Raw genomic sequence first — 22,897 nt, forward strand, 5'->3', positions numbered from 1 at the left:
TCATAAACTGAAAATGATCAACATCTGAGTGCTGAATTTTCACATGCATGGCTCTACAGAAAATAAAAGTTTATTTATGTGCATTAGAACGCATGAGTTAGGGACTTCTGCAAAAGACTGAAATTATTGTCTAGCATTATAAAAATATCATAAACATTGTTTAAAACTCATAAAAGCATAGTGGAATAAAAATACAGTTTTAAAAATGAAATGAATGGTAGAATGAGAATGCTATTAGATATGTAGAGTTATAATGAGAAAAGTAAATCAAAGTCTACTAAATGAGTTTTCATTGGAGGTTGGGACAAAAGTTGAAAGGACAAGAAGCAGTGGGCTATTACTTTTATTACAATTCTTTCTTAAGTATGAAATGGCTTAACTAATTACAGGTAGCTTAAGTAAAAACCATTTCTAAAAAGACATCAGTATTTCCACTCAAGACCAAACATTACTAACATTATGCAGACCATAAAGAGATTGCATTGACTTGATGATGATAGCCAGCATGTGGTACAAAAAATAAAATGGCTACCATATACCTTAGGTTGAAACACATTCATCATTTGGTTCCAGGTTCAATAATGGAGATGAGTCTTATTTTAAATTAACCCATCTAAAAATTGGATTTATCTTACCCATAATGGCTTTGCCTCCTAAAATGTCAACAGATGTTGTCTTCTGAAACCCAATGACTCTTGTGATGGTTGTTCCCACAGCAATTTTCCTTAACAGCCTGGATGAACAAACAAAATCTAACAGTGCTAACAGAATTCATCCTAATGGGAATCACAGACCGTCCGGAGCTGCAGGCTCCCCTCTTTGGGTTCTTCCTCATTATCTACACAGTCTCAGTGGGGCAACCTGGGCATGATCATCCTCACCAAGGTGGATTCCAGGCTCCAAACACCCATGTACTGCTTCCTCAGACACCTGGCTTTCATTGATCTTGGTTATTCAACTGCTGTGGGACCCAAAATGCTGGTAAATCTTGTAACTAACCAAAATACAATCCCCTACAATTGGTGTGCTACACAGCTGTCTTTCTTCATCTTGTTCATCATCAGTGAGCTTTTCATTCTGTCCGCAATGGCCTATGACCGCTATGTGGCCATCTGTAACCCTCTGCTCTACACAGTTGTTATGTCACAAAGGGTGTGCTGGATTCTGGTAGCCATCCCCTATCTCTACAGTGCTTTTCTTTCTCTGATAATTACCATAAAGATTTTTATGTCATCCTTCTGTGGCCATAATGTCATTAGACATTTTTACTGTGATAGTCTTCCCTTGTTAACTTTGCTGTGCTCAAGCTCACGTGATATTGAGTTGATAATACTGATCTTTTCAGCCTTTAATTTGGTTTCATCCCTTCTGATAGTGCTAGTGTCTTACATCCTAATCCTTATGGCCATCCTTAGGATGAACTCTGCAGAGGGCAGGCACAAGGCCTTCTCTACCTGTGGTTCTCACCTGACAGTGGTTGTTGTATTATATGCAACACTATTCTTCATGTATGTGCAACCCAAATCCAGTCATTCTTTTGATACCGATAAAATCGCCTCTGTATTTTACACTTTGATAATACCTATGCTGAATCCCATGATCTACAGCTTGAGGAACAAAGAGGTAAAAAGTGCCCTGCATAGGATTTGGAAAAATCTGCACAGACTACCTACGTGGAATGCAACTTAGATTATGTATTCAATAAATTAGGTTATACAATGCTTTTTATTATTTGACATATGTCTTATAAAGGAGCAATGGGTAAAAGTCATGGACACCTAGAAATATCTTTCTTGTTTTCAGCTTATAGAATTTTCTCTAGTGATCATTCTTCTGTATCAACATTAGTTTCAGCATAAGAGACTGAAGTCTGGACTACTGTTCTCACATTGCCAAGTACTTATTTTGCAAATGAAGACAAGTTTTGGTTTGTTGTGTTTAAAATACACCTCTGCTTAGATAATCTTTTTTTAAAAGGCTTTTTTGTATCTTTATTAAATATTAAATAAATACCAGTGCCTACCACACTGACATAGGGCATAGATAGATGACACTTACTGTTTTTGGAGAAGGAATATACGTATAAATGAATAATCAACACCACCCGTTTGAATGACAATTTAACAGCCCCTTGTGGTGGATAACATCTCAGAATTTGTTAAATGATGATATGTGAGCCTATATATTCTTCAGAAAGCAAAAATAAGTGCGATTATTTTCAGGTGGCATAAGTGTGTACAGTAAAAATTCCAAAATACTCATCATCCTGAAATATTAGAAATAAAAAGTGAATTTTTCAAGACTGGTGCATATAAGGCCAGCATATAAGAGATCAGTGGGTTTCTTTTGTTTTTGTTTTGTTTGTTTGTTTGTCTGTTTGTTTGTTTGTTTTTGCTATACACTAGCAAAAAAAAAACAGGAAAGATATAATTTTATTTTTTTTAAATTTTTTAAGATTGTATTTGTTCAATAAATAAAGAGAGAGAGAGTGCGCGTGTGCATGAGCAGGGAGAGAGGCAGAAGCAGAGGAGAAAGCAGACTCCCTGCTGAGCAGGGAGCCCAATGCAGGACTCAATCCCAGGACCCTGGGATCATGACCTGAGCCAAATGCAGATACTTAACCATCTGAGCCACCCAGATGCCCCAAGGAAAAATATCATTTTAAACTATTGCTTTTACTAGAAATAAAAATTGAAATACCAAAGGAAAGTTGTAGTGAATGATTTGCATGATTGTTTCCTAGAAACTACAAAACCATTGCTGAATTATTAAGGAAGATATAAATGTAGCATATACAATACCTTTGTTTGGGTGAAATAAATGTTGTGTGATGGGGTTCATCCTCCCTAAATTATTCTATGCTTTTAATGCAGCAACAATAAAAAATCCAATAGTATTTTTAATACTCAAGTGGACTTTGAGAATTATGCAGAAGTACAAAGGGTCTAGAATATCTTTGAAGAATAAAGAACACAGAGGTTTCCAATAATAGATATCAATTCCTTTAATAAATCTAGATGATCTTTTAAAAATTATTTTTAAAAATATTTTTAAAACAATTCTTCTTTTGTTCATTCTTAATTACTACAGCTTTATAATAGGCCATGAAATCTGGAGGTGTAACTCCTGCAACTTTTTCCTCTTTCTATAAGACTGTCTTTAATTTTTTGGCATTTTACCTTGCATAATAACTTTTAGAGTCAGCTTCCTCAGACACCTGGCTTTCATTGATCTTGGTTATTCATCAGCTGTGGGACCCAAAATGTTAGTAAATTTTGTAGCTAATCAAAATACAATCCCCTACAACTGGTGTGCTACACAGCTGTCTTTCTTCCTCTTGTTCATCATCAGTGAATTTTTCATTCTGTCTGCAATGGCCTATGACCACTATGTGGCCATCTGTAACCCTCTGCTCTACACGATTGTTATGTCACAAAGGGTGTGCTGGATGCTGGTAGTCATCCCTTATGTCTACAGTGTTTTTCTTTCTGTGATAATCAGCAAAAAGATTTTTACATCATCCTTCTGTGGCCACAATGTCATTAGACATTTTTACTGTGATAGTCTTCCCTTGTTAACTTTGCTGTGCTCAAGCTCACGTGATATTGAGTTGATAATACTGATCTTTTCAGCCTTTAATTTGGTTTCATCCCTTCTGGTAGTGCTGGTGTCTTACATCCTAATTCTTATGGCCATCCTTAGGATGAACTCTGCAGAGGGCAGGCAAAAGACCTTCTCCACCTGTGGATCTCACCTGACAGTGGTCCTTGTATTATACACCACTCTATTCTTCATGTATTTGCAGCCTCAAACAAATCATTCCTTTGATACTGATAAAATTGTTTCTGTATTTTACACTTTGATTATACCTATGCTGAATCCCATGATCTACAGCTTGAGGAACAAAGAGGTTAAAGGTGCCCTCCATAGGATATGGAAAAATTGGCACACACTGCCTATGTAGAGTCAAAATAAACAGTGTATATAATAAATTAGGTTAGAGACTACTGTTAAGTCCATGTCACAGGGCTTAGGAAGCAATAATGTGTAAAAGTCATTTTACACATTTTAGAAATATTTTTTCCTGTTTTCAACTTCTAGATGTTTCAGTAGTGATCATCCTTCTGTTACCAACTTTGGTTTCAGTGCAAGAGACTGATATACAGACCACCGTTCTCACATTGCGAAGTACTTGGGTGATGATCAAAGACAACTTTTGTTTTGTTTAAAATACATCTCTGCTTCATCTTTTTTAAAAGATGTTTTTGTGTCTTTCATTTAATATTAAATAAATATGCCCATCCCACTGGCATATGGCATAGGGAAGATGGCACTTATTATTTTGTGGAGGGAATATACACATCAATGAATAATCAACAATATCTGCCTTAATGTTACTTTAATTTTATCCCCTTGTGGTGTTGGCATCTCAGATTCTGTTTTGTGTTAATTTGTATACACGTATATACTTAGGAAGGCAGAAATAGAAGTGTGATTATTTTCAGGGAGCATAATCGTGTACATTAAAAATTTAAAACAACTCTTCATGCTGAAACATTAGAAATAATAAGTGAAGTTTGCAAGATTGATGCATATAAGTTCAGCATATGAAAGATTAGGTTTTTTTTTTCCTATATGCTAGAAAAAACAGGTAAAAATATAATTTTAAACCATCTATTATACTGGAAATAAAAACTGTATAATATCTAGGGAAAATTGTAATGAAGGATTTGCATGATTTTCTTGCTAGGAACTAAAACATTGCTGATATTAGGGAAGACATAAATGTGGCATATGCTATACAAATGCTTTGGCAAAGGATCCAGAATATCTTAGAAGAAGAAAGAACACAGACATATTCTAAAGCAGATATCAATTCCTTTAATAAAGCTAGATCATTTTTAGAAATTATTTTTGAAACTATTTTAACTTTTTGTAAATAATTCTTCTTTCCTTCCTTCTTTGTCTTTTCTTCTACCTTTTAGAAAGATGGAAGCTGATTCTAAAATTTATTAGGAAAGGCAAACTGCCTAAAAGTTAAAGACAGTCTTGGAGAAAGAATAAATCTGCAGAAGTTACACCACTAGATTTCATGATCTATCACAAAGCTATAGCAATTAAGAAAACATTGGCATATCAAGATAGTATGGAGGTTCCTCTGAAAATTAAGAATAGAAAATATCACATGATCCAGTAATTTCACTACCGGATATTTATTTACCCCCCAAAAAAAAACAAAACAGGACTTCAAAAAGATATGCACAGTCTTTTGTTCATTGCTACATTATTTACAGTAGCTGAGATATAGAAGCAGTCCAAGTAGTCCTTGAGAGATTAATGGATAAAAACATATATATTGGATGGGGCGCCTGGGTGGCTCAGTGGGTTAAGGCCTCTGCTTTCCGCTCGGGTCATGGCCCAGCGTCCTGGGATCGAGCCCCGCGTCGGGCTCTCTGCTCAGCGGGGAGCCTGCTTCCCTCTTTCTATGCCTGCCTCTCTGCCTGCTTGTGATCTCTGTCTGTCAAATAAATAAAATCTTTAAAAAAAAAAAAATATATATATATATAGGAATAAAAAAGAAGGAACTATTGCCATTTGTGATAACATGGATGGACATAGAGGGCATTATGGGAAATGAAATCAATCAGAGAAATACAAATACTATATGAATTCACTTACATACGAAGTATAGAAAACAAAACAATCAAACAAAAAACAGAAAAATACCCATAAATGCTGAGAACAAACTGATGGTTGCCAGAGGGGAGGGGAATACAGTGAATGGATAAATGGGTGAGGGGGAGTTGAAGATACAGACTTCCGGTTATGGAATGAGTGAGTTACAGGATAAAAGTTACAGCATAGGAAATATGATCGATTGTATTTTAGTAGCATTGTATGGAGATGGATGGCAGCTAGTCTTGTGGTGAACATAACATAATGTATAAACATGTTGATTCACTATGTTGTGTGTCTGAAACTAATGTAACATTATGTGTCAACTGCACTTCAATAAAAAAAAAGGTAATATTTTCCAGAAATCAGACTAATTGATCAATGGAATTGAATGGTGACTTCAGAAACCGATCCACATGTATATTGTCACCTAGCATGTGACAGATGCATCACTATTTTCCTAAAGAGAAAGAATGATCTTTTCAATAAATGCTATTAAATAATTAATATACTATTTTGAGAAAAAAATAATCTTGTCACATACTCAGGACCTATACAGGATCAATTCTACTTGGATTAAAGATTTAAATGCGAAAGACAACAACATTTGAAAAGAGATCATAGTGGGACATCTTTGCAATATAGAAATATGTACAACATTTTAAACAGAACACACAAAAACAATAGCTTTCTAAGATTTAAAATGATTCATTGAATTTTATATGGAAATTCTGTTCATCAAAATTCTTAATGTGAAAGGAAACTCTCATAGTGGGAGAGGATACCTTTATCAGACCTACAGAATCAGACAGAGAGCTGAAAGGGACTCGTGGGCAAAATATAAAAGTAACTGTTACAAATCCATAAACAGTTCACATGAAATACAATTCAAAGATGACAAAAGATATTAACAACCATGTTTCAAAAGAAAATATCTAATTGGCCATTAAACACATGAAAAGGTTCTCAATTTCATTCAGCATTAGAATAACACAAACTAAAACTATAATGATCCTCATACACATTATCTACAAAGGTGAGAAAGAAAATGATGGAAAATACTAAATCTTGACAAGAATACTGATTACTCAAAACTATTCTCACTGGTAGTAGGATTGCACATTAATACAACCACTCTGCAAACTCATTAGTCACTATTTACTAACGCTGAATAGGTGTATCCACAACTCAATAATTTCAGTGTGAAGGATATACCCAATAGAAATAGATTCAACATTAAGCCAATCTAGATTAAATATTTCTGTGGTTGTGAAGGATGTGGAATGAGCTGCCTTTAATTACCATTTTGAAGGTTTATATCACTAGTCATAAGCCTGAAAATTCAAACTAATTCTAACATTTGATGATAGCACAATGAATAAATAATTCGTGGTATAGTCATAAAATGGCACTGTATGTAGACACGAGAATGAGCAATCTAGAGCTACCTATAATAACATACTGAATGAAAGAAGCCAGACCAAAAAAAAAAATGCACGCTTATTATTTATTTATATGTTAACAAAAATACTTGAAAATAATTTATGCTGTTAGAAGGCAGAATAATGGTTATTTGTGTGTGTGTGTGCGTGCATGTGTGTGATAGGAAAAGGAAGGATTATTCTGGGGACCTCATTATGTCTTATTTTTGTTATTATCATAGCAGTTTGATGTGGTTTCTGATTACATATTTGTGTTGGATTTTAAAAATACGCATCTTAATATGTATATTAGACTTCAATAAAAAATTTAAAACACTACATAAAAGGGGAAAACAGCTGCACTTATGTATTACTATTGCATGTAATTTTTTTAATGATTCAGAAAACATCATTCAAACATCTTTATTACGTCCCTGGACAGAAAAGTCCTCAAGAGCCACACTTTATTAACAGGAGTCAATTAAGGGTTGGGAGAAAAAATGAAAATACCTTTCCTACACATACAATATTTTGATTCCAGATGCAGTAGAAAGACTTAACCAGGAGATACTGTGTGGAAAGGTACCTAACAGAATTTTATTTGTCATGGAATACAAGGATGCCCTGTATAATTAGCAGAGATACCACGACTTCCTTTGATGCTTTTGAATGCTTTAGTTGCAATGAACTTGTATGCTTTCTCCTCAGGGACAGCATCAATTTAAGAAAGACACCCATACCACCTTCTTAACTGGTTGTGTTAGGAACAGATGGGAGCACAAAGAGAGTCCCCTCAGAGGGAAGTGGACTACACGTGTCTCTGTGACTAACTCAGACCACTGACTCTTCAGGACCTCATTAGTGTCTTATACCCCACCTCTCTCAGTGATTTAGCTATCTCTTTAATTATTTGCGTTGATAATTGAAGTTTCTGGGCAAACACAACGGTGTACACAACTTTTTTTTTTTTGTAATTTTTGGTGAAAGCTAGACATTTGCTATGATGCAGGAAGTTTGTACTCTCTGAATAGTTAAAAAAAAAAAATCTCTGAAAAGGGAGCTTTGTTAAGAAAATTCAAAACGAAGACCTGAAGATTGTCATGATTATTTTCTTTGATTTGGATCCTTAAGAAAATGTCAAAGATGATGTTGTTATATGTAGTTATTTGGATGTTTTTCAGAATTCTTAAGCTCAAATAATAACACATTTCCATAGTGATTTCCAGCTACTTCTCAAGTAAAAGGATTATCTCAGTATGTTTATAATCCTTGCAATTTCTGAGGCGCCTGAGTGTGTCAGTGGGTTAAAGCCTCTGCCTTCGGCTCAGGTCATGATCCCAGGGTCCTGGGAAGGAGCCTGGCTCTCTGCTCAGCAGGGAGCCTGCTTCCTCCTCTCTCTCTGCATGCTTCTCTGCCTACTTGTGATCTCTGTCTGTCAAATAAATAAATAAAATCTTAAAAAAAAAAATACTTGCAATTTCTGTTTCCAGTATGCCATGTGTTTCCCAGATGTACCAATGAACTTTGTAAATCACTTTTAGTTGGAGGTGAGGCAAAAACAAATGATTACAGCCTTGCTATGTCTCCATCACACCACAAAGTCTGATTAGTAAGAGGACTGCCCTGCTTCCTTACCTATAAGCCTTGGAAGAGTTTCTGAAATGCCATGAGATTGTCCCTTGAATGACTCAATGCACATCTAATGGAGATCAGAACTAAGATTAAAAGATGTACAAATACAAATTCAGGTAAAAAGAATTCCAGTAAAATTATGAAGCAGTAATATTTATTTTGCCTAAAATTGAGGATTCTTTTCCACTTCTTTATTTAGTAGCTTTTTCTAGGGGTAGCTGTGTGGCTCAATCAGTTAAGCATCTGACTTCAACTCAGGTCATGATCTCAGCGTCCTGGGATTGAGCCAACATCAGTCTCCTAGTTCATGGGGAGTCTGCTTAACTCTCTCCCCCGTGTCACTTCCTCCTTCCACTGGTGCTCTCTCTTTCACTCAAATAAGTAAAATCTTTAAAAAAAAAATTTTTTTTCTAAAAACTCCCTTTATTCCCCCTTGAAAATTACCTTGATGTTTAAGTATATGCATTTAAATACATATCTTATAGTTCTTTAACTGCAGAATATACTCATTGTCACTTAATTCAGTGTAGAAAGCTGTATTTGGCAGTGGGAGGGGCAGGACAGAGGAGTGGTTTAATTCTCTCACCTCTATACTTAGGTTAGATTTTCTTGAACACTTGGGGTTGGCAATACCTTTGGGTACCTATCAAAGAATGGAATTACTGGATCATAATGATAATTGTATGCTAACTTATTGAGTAACCAGCTATGTGCTTCCCCAGTGGCTGTGCCATCTTACTTTCCCAACAATATGCAAAGGTTCTAATCTCTACATCTTTGCCAGTCTTTGCAATTGTTCTTGTCTTTCCTTTGTAAATCACTCTAAAACAAGGGAAGTGGTATCTTCTCGTGGTTTTGTTTTGCATTTTTTCTGATGACTGAAGACATTGAAAATTTTTCATGTGCGTATTGGCATTTGTATATTTTCAGTGAGAAATGTCTGTTCAAGTCTTTTGCCCAATTTTAATTTGGGTAATTTTTCTTTGAGATGTTGAGCTGTTAGAGTCCGTTGGATATTTTATATACTAGGCCCTTAACAGATATAAGGTCTGCAATTTTTTCCCATTATATGGGTCATCTTTTCATTCTTTAATAAATTCCTTTGATGCATAAAACTCATCTTTTTTTTACATTTTGATAAAGTCCAATTTAGAAGTTTTTACTTTTGTTTTTTGTGCTTTTGGTATCATACTCAGGAAAGCTATAAAGAGTTTAGCTGAGCTGGGAGAGAGAGTTGAACTTCCAGGTGTTTGAACAGGCAATTAAAGCTCAGACCACGGGCACCTGGGTGGCTCAGTGGGTTAAGCGGGGATCCTGCTTCCTCCTCTCTCTGCCTGCCTTTCTGCCTACTTGTGATTTCTGTCTGTCAAATAAATAAATAAAAAAAAATCTTTAAATTCTCCAGATCATTCCAATGTATAACCAAGGTTGATTTAAAAAAACAAAACAAAACTCAGACCATAAATGCAAGATGTCAGCCTTTAATCACTTATAATGTCAGTCATATGTCATGAAAGTTAACGATTATTTTTTTATTTACTCCCATTTGGTTTCCCAAATGGCCTGCATAGACAAACACAGTCTAACACTGTGGAAAGAATTCATTCTAATGGGAATCACAGGACTCCCTAAGCTGCATGCTCCGTTGGTTGGACCCGATCTCACTGTTTGCCCGGTCTCAGTGGTGGGTATCCTGAGCTTGACCATTCTCACCAAGATGGACTCTGTGCTACAAACACCCATGTACTTCTTCCTCAAATTCCTAGCTTTTCACTCATACCTGGGTTATTCAACAACCGTGGCACCCAAAATGTTTGGTAAGTTTTACTGAGGAAACAAATACATTCTCTTATTCCTGCACCACGTGGGAGCTTTCCACATTATTTATGTTCATTGTTTTGAGCTGTTCATTCTATCAGCTGTCCTATGATCCCTGCCATGGACATCTGCAACCCTCCACTCTACCCTGACATCATGTCACAAAGGTTGTGTCAGGTGCTGTGGCAATCCCCTATCTCTCTGGCACATTTGTTTCTCTTCTAGTCACCATAAAAATTTTTAATGTATCCTTCTGTGGCTACAATATTGTCAGTCATTTCTACTGTGATGATCTCCCCTTGTTATCTTCGTTCTGCTCAAGTACACATAAAATTGAATTGACGATTATGATTTTCTGTTTTAAATTTGATTTTACTGCTTCTAATAGTCTTGCATGTTACCTGGTGATCCTGGTAGCCATCATCAGGGTGAACTCAGCTTTTTATCTACACTGTGTCATTCATACACAAGTTGTTACTGGTTAACTATATATGAATGTACTGCTTAACAAAGTGTTATAATTTTTGCAGATAATTAAATTAAAACGTATAGTATAACCCAAATGTTTCTTTCTGCAAGTTCACTTAGAAATAGGATGGATACATAGAAGTCAATCTCTAAATATATGTTGCATATAAAAAACTATTCATTATAATCACTTATTATTTAAGTAATAATAAGTCAATTAATTTATTATCATTCATTTATTAATGAATAATACAGCACAGGCTTTTTCTACCCGGAGGTCCCACCTGACGGTAGTCACAGTGTTCTGTGGGACTTTGATATTTATGTATATGCAACGTGACCCCAGTCATTACTTTGACACTGATAAAGTGGCATCCATACTTTGCACCATTGTTATGCCCCTGCTGAATCCCTTGATCTATAGCTGGAGGAACAAAGAGGTAAAATATGCAGGACAAAGATGTGGGAAAAAGTATGCAATATCTTCTCAATTGACTCTACTATGTGATTTCTATGAATTCAGTTATCAACATTAAGCTTTGTTATATTCCTTGGGAGGGGAAAGCAAAGATAATTGAGGTCAACATATATTTAGAGATGGACTTCTATGTACCAGTTATATTTCTAAATGAACTTGCAGAAAGAGACATTTGGGTTATAATATACATTAATTTAATTACCTGCAAAATTATAGCATTTTAAGAAGTACATTCATATATAGTAAACTAGTAACAACTTGCATCTGAATAACATGGTGTAGAGAAGATTTACATGTGACAAAACAGGTAATGAGAAAGGATCAGGCCAAGAGTAGAAAGATGAAAGGATATAAAAGGAGATCCAATTTTATAAGAAAAAGCAGTTTATGGCAAAAAATCAAAAACGGGCTATTGTGACTATGTAAAGTCAATTTTATTCCAAAGTAATATTTATTATGAAAAACAAATAATTACATTGCTATTATTTTCAGAACATTTAAAATTAGAAGGATCCTTCAGTTAATTATTTTTTTAAAGTTAGGTAATTTGCAAATAAATACAAACTAATAATGTGAGTACATCAAATTTGAAACTTCATAAAGGATGTTGTTGGAGTAAATGTAGAGCATGAAGTCATCCATAATATCTGGCTAGCTAAAATGTTACATGGGGGCCGCTGGGGGTAATGGCAAGTTTTGGAGGAGGGCACAGGCTTTTGGAATGCTGAGTCCTGCGTGACCACTCACGTAGGAATGGTGCAGGGAATTACATTCCCCAATGCTTTCTTAGCCCAAACAGCTGTCCTGTGATCTAAAAGATATATGCACAGTATCCTAGGCTATGTTTAGCAGAACTTCTAGAACACGCTGATTAGCATATTGTATATTTCCCATAATCAGACCCTCCTAGTTCCAGTAAGATCCCTGTCACACATCACTAGGTTGAAAAACAGAGTAATAAAGACTTATGATTATCCTGAAGCACTAATAAAGGTGGAAGCAAAGAAGAGCAAAGGGTCTTTGTCTCTGAGCATTGACCCCCTTGCCTTCTCCTCTCTTTCACAGCAAAGTCTGGAGTAATCTTTCATCCATCGGTACAGGGATTGCTGGCCATTCCTGGCAGGATGTCATAAGCAAATTGAAAAGACAATTATTTTATTGCATATAATAGAAAAAAAATATTATTGAGAATATACATAAATTAAATTACACATACATGCACAATTTTAAAACCACATAACTAGTGATAGTATATATAATATATGTATCCAAAAATATAACAGTAAATACAATTTATTTTTTAAAAAAGACAGTATGGATGAACCTTGAAGACATTATACTAAATGAAATAAGCTAGTCACAGAGGGACAAATACTACATGATGCCATCTATATGAGGTATAACAAATAAAAAATCTATAATGTCATTACCTGCACATATATATGTGTGTGTGTATAAGTATGTAGATATGTGTGTGTCTCTTACAAGTACTTTGAAAGGTAAAATTCTGTGATCCATGATGATCCTGTCTTATCTTAGTATTTTATGTTTAACCAAATTAAGTTTATTTGATATCATATTCACAGTTTAAAAAGTGGACAATACTTCTTGTGCAATAAATAATAAAGTTCAAATGAGAGAACAAATTGTAATATAAAGTATCAATAAAAATGGAAAGTGTAAAGGCAATATTTTTTTTCTAAAAAATGCTAAATACACAGGGAAGTTGGCAGAGCTGATGAGGGAATAAAGTCCTGTTGACTGACCAGGGTAAACTAACTTTGATAACATGACAGATAATCTACAAATGACATTTCAGAGGAGGCAACAATGCAACCTTCCTGTGGATACTTGGACTTTGGAAAGGACCTCAAGGATTTCAATTCTTTCTCATAGGTAATTTAAGATGTGTAAATATCTTTGTTATTTCCTCCCGATGGCCCACAATTTGACTGTTACTTCAAAAATGGTAGAGCATAGGGATCCCTGGGTGGCTCAGGAAATCTTGGTGGTGCTGGTTGCTAAGAAAAGAATGCATCTAAATATCAGTAGAGGGGTGCCTGGGTGGCTCAGTGGGTTAAGCCTCTGTCTTCAGCTCAGGTCATGATCTCAGGTCCTAGGATAGAGCCCTGCATCAGGCTCTCTGCTCAGCCAGGAGCCTGCTTCCCCCTCTCTCTGCCTGCCTCTCTGCCTGTGTGTGATCTCTCTCTCTAGGTCAAATAAATAAATAAATAAAATCTTAAAAAAAAAAAAAAGGTAGAACCTAGAATGGGCTATACCTGTGTTAGATATTAGAAACGCTGAGATGAAGTGTCCTGCCCTAAAGTAGTGAATATTCTAGAGAACAATATGCAGGTTATCACTGTTTCTTTATGAGTTAATATCACATTAAAGATAGATGTTAGAGCTGAAATCAAAACCTCATATTTTATTTCAGAATTTTAAGATGGATATTATATTCACTCATTCACTTACTCATCATCCATTGCATCAGTCAGTAAGTCGGCAAATATCTTTGAACACCTACTCTTTCCTGGATAGTATTTTAGAAGTTATTAATACAAAGACAAACTATTTAAACATACCTTTTTCACTTAAAAAGATAATAGACTAGAAAATCCCACACAAGAAATAAAATAAAATGTTATCAATATTTAATTACAGTACTTATACATGTGTGGGGAAATATCACAGATTATACAAAAAAAATGCCTTTTCCATCAAATAATTTTAATTAAAAACCAGAATTAGGACCAGGCATTTGATGGATACCTTCTAAAAGTCTCTAGAATGACTGAAATTTAGTCTTCTTATTACCATGAACATTTTGAATGACTCTTATGGCAGAAACACCAGGGCTTGTTTTTTGCCAGAATGGAGCCTTTGCCTTCAGTTCTATTCCCAACATTCACAGTAAATGGAACACTGGAACGAGAATCCTGGGCTTTCTAACTGTTGGATTTTCTCCACCCCAGGGCCAGCAGCCACACTTCCCAACCACCACAGGGGACAATTCAAAAGATACAAACACCCAAAGGGTGGAATCATTGCATGAGACTGTTACTCAGTAGGATCATCGAAGCAAATCCCTACGCTGGCCCCACATTTTCACTCTCTAGGTGCAATTCTTGTGTGGAGACTTGCATAATTGGTCTTTCTTTCCCTGAGGAATCAGAACTTTATCTGGGAATTCCTGTTTTCATGTGCAGGGACTGAACCCATGAATGAGCTTACTTTAGCATGCTGCTCCTCAGAAACTTCAGAACCACGTAAATTTCTTCAGCGTGCGTCCTGGAGAACCTTCACTTTGGGTATCAACAGATCTCTGGACAGGTAGGTTCACCCCAACCATTTACTTAGTACTCATCCTGGATGTGAAGACCTTGTATCTTGGGAGCTTTATGGATTCAAATCAGACTCAGAAAGGAAATATCTTTTCTACTCTCTTCTGAGGACTTAAATCTCCGTTCTCTGAATGCTAAGTGAAAGGGACAGAGAAATGACTCCAATCATGGTCCCCAGCATCTCTGCTGATAAATTAGTGTGATCATTTCCACAGAACAATGAAGATTCTATTTTACCTTAGGATAAAGAGGAATGTTTCTGCTTTAGAGCTGGAAGAACTGATGTTTTTGAAGACACTCTCTACCAGACAGGAATCTTAAGTGATTGGAAATACCTGATTTCTTCTCCAAGACAAACCTACTAAATTGTTTAACATCAAGAAAAAGAAGTTTCTCCCCTCCCTGATGTTCACATTGTCCAGGGTGACAAACCGTATGATGGAAAGATTGCTTATGCCAACTGGCAGGCTTTCAGATACTGGTGTACACTGACAGCTCCTGCCAACATGCAGTTTGTCCCAAATACAACTCAGGTGTAAATAAGTTTAAGACAAATTGTACAGTTAGAGAACAAGAGAAGATTTCTTGAAACCATTTCAGTAGCTATTTAAAACATTTGCAGTATGGTTTCTTGGCCAAATAGTAATATAAATGATGAATATTAGGTACATTTTTTAAAAGTTCTTTTCCTGACACGTTAGCATTTTGGTAGACTTATGAAATATTTGTTTTCAAAAACAAACTTGAAAAAATGTAAGTCAAACTCTGACATAGCTTTATCAGAAACAAATCTGAAACCTCTCTGAAGAAACAGGAGAAAAATACTTTAAGTCAGTGATATGTGCTTATCAAAAGACAAAAAAGCAATCCTAGCTTTGCCATTAGGACTATTTCTTTAGAAGAAGCAATTAATAACAGGTAATTATATATACAGATATATCTCTTTGAAGCTAACTGTATGAATTCACATCCACAATCCAAGATTATGGCTATTTGTGTTTTGTTCTGTCTTGTTTTGTTTTTACTTAGCTAAATTAAGGATAAAGTTATTGAGTGTATTATATCTCAGAGTGAACTGCTTGCATGTTCAGTGAAATGAACCAAAACATTCACTGTTTCAGTTTCAGTCAAACTAAAATGTTTTGTTTAAACAGGAAATGTTTTGTTTAACATTTCAAACAGGAAATGTTTTGTTTAAAGTGAGTGTTGCCACTGTGTTTTTCACCAGAAGTTTACCTATGCATTTCTTTTCAGATGTGGTGGTAAGTGAAAAGAGATATGGGATATCTACTGCAACACAGTTGCATAACCTGACTAGACATACCTAATGCATGTATTAAAATATCTTTGATTAAACAAACACCACAGATTTAAGAAAGAATTAGTTTGCAGGGGAACACAGCCTGATTTGTTTGTTACATATGTAGCTAGAAATCACATGTCCCAGTTGCCTAGATACACAAAATTATAATTCACTTACTATTCCCATTTCAACTATGAAACTCCCCAATGGGGTAGAATGGGGGGTTGAACTGGGACACAAACAGGAAACAACATTAGAAAAATCATTTAAAACAGGCTAATAATAAGAACTTATGGTACCAATTATTCTGCATTCATTGTTAACAAACTCTGTACTAACACTTGCTTGCCTAGTATCTCAATACCTTCATATAACACAAGAATATAAATACTTGATAAAAATCACACAGCTAGTTACTGGTGGCCTAACACCCAACCAACCAACCAAGTGGCCAAACAAACAAGCAAACAAAACACATAAAGCAAAGCAAAACCATAAAACCATACAATTCACCAATATCTTATGTAGATTCTTCACATGACTTAGGCTCATTGAACCTCAACTGTCCAATCAGACATAGAAATAACTACATCCACCTTCTAGGACACTTTTGCTGAATAATGAGATCGTTATTTTGAAATGACTAGCATAGTCCCGGGCCCAGAGTACACTATATATTGAAAAACGTTAGCACTCTTCACCTTAGAGTTCTCTGCATGAGGAACACAAAGTGATCAAACTTGAGCAAATCAAAGCTATAAGTAATATTTTGTAAAACATCAAAACAGGCTTTAAACATTTTAAAAGAAAGAAGTACATACTAGGAAAAAAAAGAAGAAAAAGAAAGAAAGGAAGGAAGAAAGGAAGGAAGGAAGGAAGAAAAGAGAGAAAGAGAGAGAGAGGGAGGGAGGGAGGAAGGGAGGGAGGAAGGAAGAGAAAGAAAGAAAGAGAAAGAGAGAAAGAGAAAGAAAGAAAGAAAAGAAAGGAAGAAAGAGAAAGAAAGGGATGCCACGAAACCGTGATAAACCAGCATCTGAGCAAGTAGCGGTTGGAGTGGTAGAAAGGAGAGTTCATTTGGCAGAAGAAAGGAAATGTGATTAAGTTTCTAAAAAATCAGTTTCTTATTAAGAAGCAAGACTTCTGAGGTGTAGTCGGTTGGTGGGCAGCTGAAGCAGCATTGATATCATTAGATAGAAAGTGATAGTAGAAAGTGAAGGAAAACCCAGCATACACAAAGTATTTTGGACAGAAATATAAAATTCCCAAAGTTAATAACAGGGTATAGGCAAAAGAGAAAGCCAGTGGCATCTAAGGAAAAAAAATAACTGAAAGTCATTGGAAAGTCACTTTGGCTCAACAACTTCTTCTCCATAGCTATCTTTTATCATTGAATACATATACAGAAGCATGTTTGTATATATGTATATATGTCGTATATATGTAAATGTATATTCATGCAATATTATAATTACTGTGTTTAAAATATACATATCAATACATACAATATAGTAGATTAATATATATTCAATGAATATGAATTATATCCAACACAGTAGTGAAAAATTAATAACTTGTTACAACAGTTCTAACAACATGAAATTGGTATCTACAAAGTTTATACTTCTGAATATTTTTAAAGGACTGGGAGAAATACAAATAAGCCTAACACATTTAATCATGAACAGAAATAATCCTGTTTAAATGAAGCAGTCTACAATCTTGGATCTGCCAGAAAAATTTACTTGCCATCTATTACTCCCCTTCCATTTTCCCATTAGAGGATGAGAACAACAAAGTAAATGGCCTCAGAAAATCTCACCCTGGTGACTGAGTTCATTCTCATGGGAGTCTCAGATCACCCAGAACTCCAGATTCCACTCTTCTTTGTTTTCCTGCTGATCTATGGGCTGACCATGGCAGGGAACCTGGGCATCATCACCCTCACCAGTGTTGACTCTCAGCTTCAAACACCCATGTACTTCTTCCTCAGGCACTTGGCTATCATCAATCTTGGCAATTCTACTGTCATTGCACCGAAAATGCTGGTAAACTTCTTGGTTTCAAAGAAAACCATATCCTACTATGGATGTGCAGCCCAGCTGAGTGGGTTCTTAGTTTTCATTGTGGCTGAGACTTTCATGCTGGGTGTAATGGCCTATGACCGCTATGTGGCTATTTGCAACCCCCTGCTCTACATGGTGGTGGTCTCTCCACAGATCTGCATACTGCTGGTGTTCCTCACTTACCTCTACAGTCTGACCACAGCACTGACTGTCTCCTCCTGTGTGTTCTCCATGTCGTATTGTTTCTCCAATGTAATCAACCATTTTTACTGTGATACTGTCCCTTTGTTGGCATTGTCCTGCTCTGATACCTACATTCCAGAAACAATAGTGTTTACCTCTGTAGGAACCAACTTGTTTTTCTCAATGAGTATTGTTCTAACATCGTACTTCAACATTGCCCTTGCCATTTTGAGAATACGGTCCTCAGAGGGCCGACGAAAAGCCTTTTCCACCTGTGCCTCTCACATGACGGCTGTCACTGTGTTCTATGGGACCCTTTTCTTCATGTATTTGCAACCAAGGTCCCACCACTCATTAGATACTGATAAAATGACCTCTGTCTTCTACACCTTGGTGATACCAATGCTGAATCCCCTCATCTACAGCCTAAGGAACAAGGATGTAAAGGATGCTTTGAAGAGATTGCTAAAGAATCCTTGGGAAGCTTTCAAATTAATGTAAATTTAAAACTACAGTTGTCTTCATTTAGGGGTTTGTATTTACTTCTGAAAAGCTAATCTCTGTTAAATGCAGAGGTAATAAATAGTTAAAAATTCCATGTATTTCAATAAGAAAATCTTAATCCTTTCTATTGCAACCTCAAATACTCAACTTTTGCTAATACAAAGGTGTATTGGTTGACCAAAGAAAGTACATTTATTTAAGTAGTAAACAATAATTCCAAAATAAATACATTTTAAGATGCAACACAACTCGCTACTGGGTTTTTGTAATTTCTAGCCAGGGAAGAGGAAGTCTGAGAGCTGAAGAAGGTATGAGAGAAACATTTCTTAGAATGTGATTGAGTCAGGTCATCTTACTTGCCACAAATCTGTTCTGTTCAACTGACAGAAGTTTTATTTTACTTTCATTTATTTTATCTTTCAATTTCTTAACCTTTTAGAATCCATTTTTATCTTGTACATAACACATATTTATATCATAGAAATGTTCAGTAGAAAATGAAAACTAAACAGAAAATGCTTAGATATACATGGAAATAGGCCATGTGACAAAACAGAAGAAAATGTATGAAAGGGGACTCCACTGTTTCATTCTGCTCGCATGTGCATGTACACAAAGCAAAATGTTGATATTTATCCCAATATGATATAAAATTGCTTTTCTCCAATCCTCCTTTCCTCCTTAATATTGTGTGGAGGTAATCATCTGTGGTATAAAAACATAACAGCAAATATCACTTCTTTTAGAAATTTTGTGTAGTGTTTTGGAGTAAAATATTAGAAAATGAAAGAAAAAAAGTCATTGCTGTCAAAGTGACACCAAGTCTCAAAGGCAGTATGGCCAATAAATAAATAAATACGATATATACATAAATGTTACTTGTCATTCTGTGCCTTATTTCTGTCTGTACATGCAAAATGCTGTGAACTACAATGTCATGAGGGAGATGGGGAATGCTATGATAGGTTAGGCAATGCCTGGAAATAATGCAGATTTATGACATTTTCAGGGAACTCAGAAATAAGTCAAACACAGGAATTATGACACTCAGTTTCATGAGCTAATTCTTAACTTTAGTTTTAATGAGCAGAATAGCTAGCCAAAAACAGAAGAGTCACACTGTATGGTGGATATTCCTGGTCTCCACAGACAAAATTGGCAATAACTTAATAGCATTAGCCTTTAGGATTTTTAAATTTTATTGTTTATAAATATATAAAAGTATATAGTATAGACAATTTATTTTCTGTTTGTCTGGTTTACCTGATTATGGCTGTATTTGGTGGTACCAGCCTACATACGTACAACTGGGGATGTATATTCCTCAGCAGAAAGACATTGTCTTTGAGTCTAGTTCCATAAACAGAATTGGAGAAACAGGGCTAAAGTCACACTCACATGTCTACTAATCTTATTTATTTTATGCAATGAATTAAAGTCAAGAATGAAAACCTTAGTGTTTTCTACCTTTTAACTTGATTTACATATAAGTATTTTCTTTTTTTTTTTCACATCTTAGGATTTTATTTAAAAGAACTCATACCATAAAATAAAACCCTGTAGAACTTTTATTTGTTTTAAGCACAAAAGCTTAATTTTCTTAAATGATAAGCAAAAATAAGCATATACAGATATCAATAAGTCTATCGTCATCATTTATATAACATAAATTTACAACAATTAGATTCATAAAAATAAAGTATTCAAAATAAACTCAAGACTACTTGCAAAAATGCAAAGAATCTTGAAAAGTTGAAAATAACATAATGTACTTTGATCTATTTTATGTACAATCTTAACAAAAACATGTATTAGCGGTTTTATTGTTAAAACACCCTGATTTCTCTGTGCAGCTTTCCCAGCTCTTTCAAGCACCCGTGCTACTCAGTCAAACTCTCTCTCCTCACAGATTACATGATACTTTATATGGAAAACCCAAAAGACTCCACTCGAAAATTACTAGAACTCCTACAGCAATTCAGTAACATGGCAGAAATCAGTTGCATTTCTGTGCCGTAACAATGTAACTGAAAAAGCAAAATTAAGGAATCAATTCCATTTACTATAGCACCAAAAACCATAAGATACCTAGGAATAAACCTAACCAAAAAGGTAAAGGATCTGTACTCTAAAAACTACAGAACACTTATGAAAGAAATTGAGAAAGACACAAAGGATAGAGAAACATTCCACGCTTGTGGATTAGAATATTGTGAAAATGTCAATGCTACCAGAGCAAGCTACACTTTCAAACCAATCCTTATCAAAACACCTTCGACGTTGTTCACAGAGCTGGAACAAACAATCCTAAAATTTGTATGGAACCAGAAAAGACCCTGAATTGCCAAGGGAATGTTGAAAAAGAAAACCGAAGCTGGGGGCATCACAATGCCTGACTTCAGGCTATATAACTGTGGTCATCAAGACAGCATGGTATTGGCACAAATACATACATGTATTTTCTAAAAATAATGACATTGTCTGTTGTATTAGTTTCCCAGGGCCACTGTAACAAATCACCAATGACTCAGTGGCTTGATATAACAGAACTTACCCCATAGTTCTGGAGGTGTGAAGTTCAAAATGAGTCTCAATGGGCTACAATCAAGATGTCAGCCCGCTGTGTTCCTTTCTGGACTGCCATGAAGAGTCTGTTTCTTTTCCTCTTCCAACTTCTAGAGGCAACCCTCATCCGTTGCTTGGCAAACCCTTCTAAGCAGTGATCCTGCTACTCTGACCTCTGCTTGCACTGTCACATGTCCTTCTGACTTGGACTCTCTTGCCTCTCTCTCCTTCTTGGGCTTACATTGGTCCCACCCAGAGAGTCCAGGATAGCCTCCCCATCTGGAGGTCCTTAACTTCATCACACCAGCAAATCTCTTCATGTGGAAGGCACCATGTTCACAGTTCAGGGAATCTTTGTTAGGGTAGAGAACCCATTTCTGCCTCAAATATTTATATCCATATTGGCATATTTTATGAAACTGGGCAATCTAAAGTCTTCATGTCTCATTGACTATTACTCAGTGGAGTAGTGTCACAAAAGCTTACACTAGTTACACTTTCTGCATTAGCTACAAAACTTGTCCTAAACAATCTATACACATAGTCCTTTTGAAGGATAAGTAGAAAGTATTTGATTCAAAGGTTCCAAATGATATGCATACATATACATGGGCTCACATATCACTTATACACAATTGGGCTTCCAATGGGGATTTTCTTATCCCTTAATGTTGGGGTTAATGTAGAACATGAAATCATCCATAATAACTGGCTTGCTAAAATGTAACATAGGAAGCCACTGGGGGCAATGGAAGGTTCCAGAGAAGGGCATTGGCCTTTGGAATGCTGAGGCCTGGGTGACCACTTTGCCAGGTGAACGCTTCCCCCGAAGCTTTATTAGCGCAAACAGCTGTCCTGTGAACTAAGAGATGTGTGCATTGTCCCCTAAAGTTATGTTTAGCGGAAGTCCCAGAACATGCTGATCAGCACATTGTAACTTTCCAGTAATCATACTCTTCTATTTTCTGTAACACTTCTTGTCACACATCACTTTGTTCGAGAGAGTAATAAAAATTTCCGATTATCCTGAAGCACGAATAAAGGTGAGAGCAAAGAAGAGCAAAGGGTCTTCATCTCTGAACGTTAAGCCCCTTGCTTTTTCCTCGCTTTCACAGCAAAGTCTGGAGTAACCTTTCAACCATTGGTATAGGGGTTGCTGGCCATGCCCCACACCTTAAAGTCTACATAAGTTTGGTGTGAGTTGCAAATGCCATCTCCCTGCAAGTCCATAAGACTTCATCAGATGTCTACATGCCGTATGGCACATCTATCATCTCCGCTTTCCAAATGGCTATTTCTACAAGCTACGTCCATGGAAAGGAAAAAAATTCTTTCAAAGAAACCATTCAAAAAAGAAGTAGAAATCACTGTAGATATGGGTGGCAGGAGACAAAATAGAGGTTTCTGTGCTAGGTCAGGTCTCCTTCTGCTTAGAGAAGCTT

General features: G+C 35.8%; 1 protein-coding gene and 1 pseudogene across 2 annotated transcripts; both read left to right on the forward strand.

Moving 5' to 3' along the window:
* Positions 1-737: 737 nt before the first annotated feature.
* On the forward strand, positions 738-3,964 carry LOC308350705 (olfactory receptor 8K3-like; annotated as a pseudogene). Its single transcript has 2 exons — positions 738-1,229; positions 3,502-3,964. The product of its transcript is annotated as an olfactory receptor 8K3-like (transcript).
* Positions 3,965-17,939: 13,975 nt separating this feature from the next.
* On the forward strand, positions 17,940-18,887 carry LOC308351062 (olfactory receptor 8J2-like; the record flags this gene model as incomplete). Its single annotated transcript, XM_080816545.1, has 1 exon — positions 17,940-18,887. The coding sequence occupies one exon, from the start codon at positions 17,940-17,942 to the stop codon at positions 18,885-18,887; it is 948 nt and encodes a 315-aa protein (XP_080672671.1).
* Between the last annotated feature and the right edge of the window lie 4,010 nt (positions 18,888-22,897).

This window comes from Martes martes (assembly GCF_963455335.1).
Source record: "Martes martes genome assembly, chromosome: 10".
NCBI classification, from domain to species: Eukaryota; Metazoa; Chordata; class Mammalia; order Carnivora; family Mustelidae; genus Martes; species Martes martes.